The sequence below is a fragment of the Psammomys obesus genome, unplaced genomic scaffold (assembly GCF_907164565.1).
Source record: "Psammomys obesus unplaced genomic scaffold, mPsaObe1.curated_primary_1811, whole genome shotgun sequence".
In the NCBI taxonomy this organism is placed as follows: Eukaryota; Metazoa; Chordata; class Mammalia; order Rodentia; family Muridae; genus Psammomys; species Psammomys obesus.
This window is the reverse complement of record NW_026590503.1, coordinates 3,268,988-3,277,337: the sequence shown is the minus strand read 5'-3', so window position 1 is coordinate 3,277,337 and position 8,350 is coordinate 3,268,988. Positions and strand designations below refer to the sequence as shown.

The 8,350-nt window shown below is 44.0% G+C and overlaps 1 protein-coding gene across 2 annotated transcripts in view; it reads left to right on the top strand.

Moving 5' to 3' along the window:
• The first annotated feature begins 302 nt into the window (after nt 1-302).
• Nucleotides 303-8,350, top strand: part of Esyt2 (extended synaptotagmin 2) — a 70,188-nt gene continuing 62,140 nt past the window's right edge. For both annotated transcript variants that reach the window (XM_055607546.1, XM_055607545.1), the window contains exon 1: nt 303-742. In XM_055607546.1, the coding sequence (XP_055463521.1) occupies nt 413-742 (330 nt within the window). In that variant the 5' untranslated portion in view covers nt 303-412. The remainder of the gene's footprint in view (nt 743-8,350) is intronic.

Below are 8,350 nucleotides of genomic sequence, written 5' to 3'. Positions count from 1 at the left end.
GGGGCCTACGGCGCGCCCGCACCGCGCGGTCCACTCGGCGCCCGCGGCTCTTTCCCGAGGGCCCGGACGAGGGGGCGGGATCCGGCAGGCGTGTGCCACCGCGCCCCGCCCACACGCTCCCTGTACCGCCGCCTCGGAACAGTCGGTCCTGGCAAGGAAGGGCCCGGCGCACGGCGATGGCGTCACCGAAACGAGCGCTCAGCCCGAACGGAACAATCTCGGGCGACGCCTCGGGTGGGGGCGGGCCTTTGCGCACCGTGATTACGTCAGGCCCCGCCCTCTCGGGGAGTGGAGCGGCGGCGCCCGCGGTCCCCCTCCGAGGGGCGCTGGCGCGCGGGGCGGAGCGACCGGCCGCCGTGTGTGGGAGTGCCGCGCCCGCCTCGGCCGGGAGGAGTGCGCTGCGCGGTGGGCGATGAGGGGCGCGGGCGACGAGGGTCCGGAGGCCGCCGCTGGCCGCGCCGGAGGCCGCTCGGAGCCCGAGGCCCCGGGCAGCGCGCTGAGCGTGGACCTGCCGGGGCTGCTGGGGCAGCTGGCGCGCAGCTTCGCGCTGCTGCTGCCGGTGTACGCCCTCGGCTACCTGGGGCTGAGCTTCAGCTGGGTGCTGCTGGCGCTCGGGCTTCTCGCCTGGTGCCGCCGCAGCCGCGGCCTCAAGGCCAGCCGCCTGTGCCGTGCGCTGGCCCTGCTGGAGGACGAGGAGCGAGCCGTGCGCCTGGGGGTGCGCGCCTGCGACTTGCCCGCCTGGGTGAGTGCTGTCCCCGAACCTGAGCGGAGTCAGCTCGGCTGCGCCCTTCTCCCTTCCCTACGGACGGGTGGGGACTCAAGCTTCATCCCAGTGCGGTGTCCGCCACCGCTTGCCCCGGATCTTAGTTCGATCCGGGGGTCCAGCGAGTCAGTGCTACCGCTGTCAGCCTGCTCCTTGCTCTCCGCCTACCTGCTTTCCTTGGGCGTTGGGGTGAAGTTCTGGCTACCGTGGCCCACCCAGGCCCCAAACCAGGGCCTGCGTCTGGGTCTCACTTGCTGCCTGCGCACCCACGTCCCACACCTAGGTCAGGTATCCTCATTGCTGTCCCCACCCTCGTCCAGGGCGAGGTGCCCTGGTCAGTATCTCTCAGTCTACTCTCAGTCCTCTTCCTGTCTTTTCCTCCTCACCGCGTCGCTAGCAGAAGAGCGCAGGTAGTGAAGATTTCCTAACTTGGCAGTATTGGTCGTTGCCAGTTGCTGGGCCTTTTCCTCCCCTCAGGCTAGAAGTGACTACCGCCCCAAAGCATTCCTTGGTGGGCGGAGAGATGGTCTCTGTCGTCCCTAGTGATCCTGTAAACCTTTTGCCAGCGACGCTGCAGGGCTGGAAATGTCCACATTCTCACTTTTGGTTTAAGAAGTAGTGACAGCCAATGTGGGGAGAAGTCAATCCAGAATTCAAGTAGACTCATTCATTACTGAATTGTCCCAGGAAAGCTTCTATTAGATTAATTGAAGTGTTTGTTTTGGTTTTTAAAATGCCAGATATAAGACTAAGCACGTTCGTACGATCTTTCTAGATCCAGGGTGAACATATATGGTCGGAAGGTTTGAAAGAGTGAACGAACAGTAATGATGAGTTATGGTATTATTTTGTTTTTCCTAAAGTAGCTTTCTACTTACTGAGTATGTGAACCTATTGGAGAAGCTTAATCATTTTTTTCTCCTCACTGTCTTTCTTAGGGAGGAGTTAGTGTCACGGTTTCTGATAGAAGGAAATAGTGCATAGTTTACGGTAAATGTTGCGCACGTCTGTGTGAAGTAGACAGCCGAGAGTTTTAGAAGGGAGAACGACGGAATTTAAGTGGAGAAAGAACTTGGACAGGGCTCCCCCTTTCCAGCTAGGAAACACTTGAGAAATGTGGTACAAATATCACAAAGCAAAAGTGAAAAAGTAGGGGTTCCCAGAACGAAGAGGAACATAATGGGGAGCGCCGTGTGATGACAACTACCGACTGAAATAAGCACTGAAATAGCGAGGTACTTTTGAGGTTGAAAATTCTGCACAGAGGTGCAGAGTTTGGCGGGCAGTAACGTTTTGGAAACTGAAAGTGACTGGTATGGTATACCATCTAGATAGCAGTAAAGGAATGTATAAAAACAGGAAATTAGAACAGCCAAGGTGAGGAAAAACAAGAACCAGTGGTTCATTCTGGAATGCTGTAGTGGTATCTTGTGTCCCTGCCACTCTAACTTAAATGATGTCAGGAAGCTGGTAAAAATTGTAATAGTTAAATGACCAGACAACACAGTGATACTGAAGTCTTCGGGAGCGGCAGTGCTAACTTTCAGAAATAGCTGGTTACTGGGCAACTGACATAAACTAGCTTTTAAAACATTGTTTGCAAAATGCAAATATTTTCACAATGGAAATAAAATACAATTGCTCATGTAATGACCTAAAAATGGAATAAGAAGTAATTGGCCAGTTTTCTTGTTGTTAGTTTTATTGGGTTTTCCCGTGCAGTGTTAGGGTCAGACCTAAGGCTTCCAGCATGATAGTAAAGTGGTCTACCCATTGAACTACATTGACAACTCCTGAAAAGTTTGGTTTGGTTGTTTGGAAACAAGATCTCACTTCGGGGCCAAGGTTGATCATCCTGCCTCAGCCACAGAGTAGTGAGATTAGATATGTGCTAAAATTCTTATCTGGTTCCTGGGCTTTCTGGATATTGGGTTGGTATTTTGTCTTGAATAAGATGTACATGCCAAAGACTGTGTGTGTTTTAAGTGCCATTGGTGACTATGATTCATGGTGGGGTGGAAGCATGAGCTAGTTCCTATTCTCACCATTAGATAGATTTACCCACAGCCTTTCATTTTATTTAGCAAAATGAAAATTTAAGCTGCACATGGGCTTAGGGACAATGCTGCACTTAGATGTTTATTTGAAACTCAGAACTTGATAGAATAAAGTGTGATTTTTTTTCCTGTTTTTACTACTGCCAGTAAATGCTGATGTAATGGCTGCAAATATATAGAAACATCAACCTCTTGTGTACGGTGTGCCTGACTTGATGAAAGGTGCTCTTCTAGTATTCAAACATTTGAGTTACTGAGAACTGAAAGAGTCCACTTCTTTGTATATGTTCTGTTGTGTACACCTTTGGAGGGAGACAGCTTTCTTCCCAGTGTTCTTCTGGAAGCCTAGAAGAATGTAAGTCTAGCCAACATATGGTAGTTATAATCTAGGAACAAGATAAATAAAAGATTGCAGGGTAGACTCATGCAAAGAAAGAACAAGTAATTGGCTTTGTTGACACTTTCAGAAAGTTTTATGAGAGTTGTATCGGCTTGGTATAGAATTTAGGCATTTTAATCTGAGCACTCCCTTGAGGGTGAGACAGAGTGCTGCTGAGTTTCTTCTTTAAAGTCACACCTACTTATGCTCAGGTAGTACAGGCTGTGCCAATTAGATCACATTGCCATATGTGTTCTAAGTGTTCCAGTAACTTAGAGCATAGAGTCCTGAGGTTTAGAAAAATAATCAGTAAATACCTGGGTTGTTATTTAAACTATAGTAAATTCAAATTTACCATGTATGTATCCATCAGCCTGTATGTTCAGGCTTCAGCTGTATTTTTATTTCAGATTAATATCATATTTAGTTTAATTTAAAGATGGGACTTAGATCAAATATGAGTACTTTATAGATATGAGTAACATGTCTATAAATCTAGTGTGTACATTGGTTTGTGTACCTATAATTTTGCAATATTCTGTGTGTGGTCTCTTGGATTTTGTTAACAGTATGAAATCATCTGTTTTTTTAATTTCTCAGACAGTCATAGTTAGATGACATGTATAAAGTCATCCTGTCTTCACATTTATATTCTTCCTAGGTAGATGTAACTGACAAACCGGTAGGTAGGCTGTAGATAGCCTTTAGCATGTTGCTGACTTGTGGCCAAACTGTGCGGATCTTGTCTGCTGGACCTGGGACCTGAGGCCCTGACAGAGTGGGGGGACTGCAGCGATCGCTGTAGAGCATCTTGCTTCAGCTGCACACGGATGTCACAGAGAGAGCCATGACTAAGGAAGGGTGACTTCAGAAAAACATCCTAAATATTAACAGAGCAGCCTGCCCCAGAACTTTCTTTGGTCAGACCAGGGGAAACGCAGTTGCCTGGCACATCGTGCAGATTATTTCTGGGAGAGCCAAAGGGAAGACAAAGTGCCATGTCCAGATTCAGGGTACGCTGAGAACAGATTGGGCTTTCACCAGATTGGGCTCTACAGCTTTGCTCTGACATCCAACAAGAATAAAAATATCTTATAAATTGAATGTAAATGTTTTCACAGGAGGCACAAACTCGCTTTCAAAAACAATCCAGGTAGCAAAATGCACGTGAAGTAAAAGACCCTCTGCCTTTTTCCTGGAGCCTCTCTCTCACTTCTGCAAGGCATTGTTCACCATTGGTTTTGTTTGTTTGTTTGTTTGTTTGTTTTTGCTTTTTGCTTTTTTTGAGACAGGGCTTCTCTGTGTACCCTTAGCTGTCCTGGAACTCACTCTGTAGACTAGACTGGCCTCTTAACTCAGAGATCTGCATGCCTCTGCCTCCCAAGTGCTGGGATTAAAGACTCACACCGTCACTGCTCGGCCCCACTTTTTTATTTTTTCAGCAGAGATGCTCTGGTTTTGCTGTCATTTGGTCTTCTTTATTTGCTAATTTTTAAGAAAGCTACAAAGGACTTCTTTTTATGCTTTTGAAACTACACTCCCGTGACACACTTCCTGCACCATGGCCACACCTCCTCACTCTTCTCAAACAGTTTCATCCACTGGGAACCAGGCATTCCAGTATCTTAGCTGTTACCGTTCACACCGTCATACGAGCCTTAGGAGAGACATTCTGTACTCCAAGTGTGCTAGGTCCTAATGACACAGAAATGGGCACAACAAGGCTGTGAACTCAGGAAATACGACCCGTCTACAATGTAGACCTTTAAAAAGCCATACTGTACATTGGTAGTCTTGTTTTCCCAGCCCCAGTTTATATACTTAATATTTTCTTTGTTGAAAACAGACTCTGTTTAGCCCAGGATGGCTTCAAAGTCATGATCCTCAGATTCAAGAGTGCTGTAATTATAGCCGCTGTGCCCATTCTGTTTCTTTTTTAACTGTTGGAAACTGTACATATTTATAGTGTACACATGTCACTCTGAAATACATACATGCATTGTATATATAGATATATATATACAATATATAGATATATATAGATATCAGTGGCTGAACTGAACTATTAACATAGCCATTACTTCTCATCTTTACCAAGTTGTTTCTTCATAGTGAGAAAATCTCTTAGTACTTTTTAAGAATTCATAAAATTGTTATTAACTGTGGTTACCATGATGTACAATATATCTCTAGAATACAATACTCCTCCTAACTGAAATTTTATATCCTTTGATTACTATTTCCCCTCTACTCCTTTGTGGTTTCCTTGTCTTATAAAGTTAAAAACATTATGAAAATATTTAAGGTTTCATTGATTTATTTTATTTCCTCATTTGTTTTGATTGTGGGTCTCATTCGTACCAGGCTAGCATCAAAATCACTATGTAGCTGAGGATGAGCCTCCTGCCTTCTCCTCCTGAGTGCTGACTTTACAGGAGTGTCCCACCATGCCTGGTGTGTGTGGTTCTGGGGTTCAGCCCACATCTCCTATTTCCTAGGCAAGCACTCTGCCAGCTGAGTTACATCTCTAGTTACATCTCAAGCGATTTTTGTTTGTTTTTATTTTTCTTTTTAATTCAGGGAAAATACATTAAATACAAAGTCCAGGGGCTGGAGAGATGGTTCAGAGGTTAAGAGCATTTGTTGCTCTCAAAGAGTCTGGGTTTGATGACCAGCACCCACATGGTGGCTCACAATTGCTGTAACTTCAGTTCCAGAGGATACCATGTCCCGTTCTTACCTCCTTAAGCCCCAGGCATGCAAGTGATGCCTATACATACATTCAGACAAAACACATAAAATTAAAAAAAATGAATAAGTCTAAAAAACACAGTAACAAAAATTATTCCATAGTGTTCAACTATCCTTGATGGTAGTTGTCAGAGCATTACAAATGAGATGAGGTTGCTGTATATTTTCTGATAAGTGTACTAAAGATCATTTGTTCGGGAAAAATCTGAACTACTGATTTTTTAAAGTAAGGTAACCCTTTTACTAAATCCTAATTGGTAAAGTGTATGCTTTTGTTGTTTTTTTAATGGCTATTTAGGGCATTTTGTACATTCACTAAGGCAGTAGCAATACTCTTTGAATTAATCTATTTTAAAGCAAAGTGTTTACATTTCCTTTTTGAGGGGGTCTTACTCTGTAGCCAGGATGCCTGGAACTCAGAGCACACCTTTCACCTAAGTCTACCAAGTGTTAGGGTTGCAGCAATTACCCATCGTGCTAGCCCAGTTAAAACAAAGATTTTCTTGATAAGGTGCATTGATGTTCATCTATCTGTGCAAATAACTAATTTTAGGCTGTGTTATTGTTAATTGTTTCTCCTTATGGGTGTTTTATGGGCACTCTTGTTTAGGATGCCTTTGAACATCTGGTTCAGCAGGTGAAGCTGTCAGTGCAAAGTCAAATAAGCGTTTTGTACCTAGTGACTGGAGTCTAGGACTAGTGTGTCCAGGAGCCTGGTGGCATTCGCTATGCTTCTGTACATGTTTATGTACATGGGATGGAAACTGAGCTTGAAGCATGGTTGTTGTTTAGTCATATAGCACATTTTTTACCTTTAGCAAATGTTCAATAGTACTTTTCTTTATAATGTGTGTTAGTGGCTAAACAGGTATTTGAAATGTCATTTTTCTGATATAAGAAGAATGTGCCCTCATTCTAGAACATTTCAAGCTTTCAGGAAGAATAAACACAGGGGGAAATGTCACCGGGAACACTAATTAGTGATAACCATTCCTGACATTTTGGTAGGAAAGTTATATCTACAAATACAGATAGAAAAGTTTTTAGTAGTTTCGGGGATTGAACCCAGGGCCTTGTGTATACAAGGCAAGTGCTCTACCATTGAGGTTCATGGTGATCCCTTTTTTAATTTTAATATTTTTCTCTTGAGCCAAGTTACTGACCTTAAATTTGCTGTGTTGCTCAGGCTGGCCTTGAATTTGTGATCATTCTGCTCCAGCCTTCTATCTATCTGGGATTGTAGGTATATGCCATTGTGTTTGTCTGGCTTTTCTTAGTCTTGATATGCTTAGATAGGCAATATGTATATGTATGTGCACATAGTATTTTTGACACAAAATAGTTCTTGTTCCAAAGTAAGAGATAGTTTACTTTGAACCAAATCTAAGTAAGTGACCATGGCCTAGACATGTTCAGGTTGTCCTGAATGGCACGTTGCACTGTAAACGTGGTTATGTGAACTTTTTTCTTTTTTTCTTTTTTTTTTAGTAAATGACAAGAAAAGCTGCAACATCCTCATTAGGGTTCGGAGCTACAAAAGAATTGTTTCCAAAGCTTATTTCATATGTCTCCAATGAGAACTTTGTGCAGTTTCTATCTTTTCTCCTCTCTCCTCTTGCCTCTCCTTTGCTGTCTTCCTTCCTCACTTTCTTTCCGTCATTCGTGACGTGTTTCCCCTTGTTGTCTCTCTCCATCTCCAGCTCCTGGAGAAGATCCTTCTGTTTCAGCCTCTGGAACACCTAGTATTATAGGTGTGGTCCAACATGCCTGCATTCTTAAGAGGCTGCAAGTGCAAGTACAGTTACTACTCATAGATTTCTAAAATTTCACCTGAATTGATCCAAAACGTATGCAGACAGATAATGAAGAAAAATGTGGGACGTGGAGACAAGAGTGTTGGTGGGCGGTCAAGGATGCTTCCATTGTGAAGAACTGGTTGATTGCTGTGTCTGTGCATTAATTCCCAACCTAAATTGTCTCTCCTGGAGGCCAAAAAGCCTTTTATAAGTTAATACTTTTTGGATGCCTGCTAATGAAGAACTACCAGAAGTTCCACCTTTAAGACTTCATTTTACAAAGGACTAGGACTCTTTCAGACTCCATCTCTATTAGGAATTGTCATGAGGACATTCATCCAGAGTGTTGAAAATGTATTCTAATGCCCACAGAGACTAGTGGCATTCTTATCCTCTCCGTTACATAGTGATTACATGAACTTTTATACCCTCAGAGTAAATACAGTCTTAAGTTGGTGTATTTGCTAAATGCATTGCTGGGGGACGTTTAGTAGACAGGTTATGACAAAGCAGTGTCTTTTGTAGGTCTCAGATGCTGTCTAATGACATTCTTAACTTTTGGGTTGATGGTCTAAGTTAATACATTCCAAAGGCTCAACCTGAT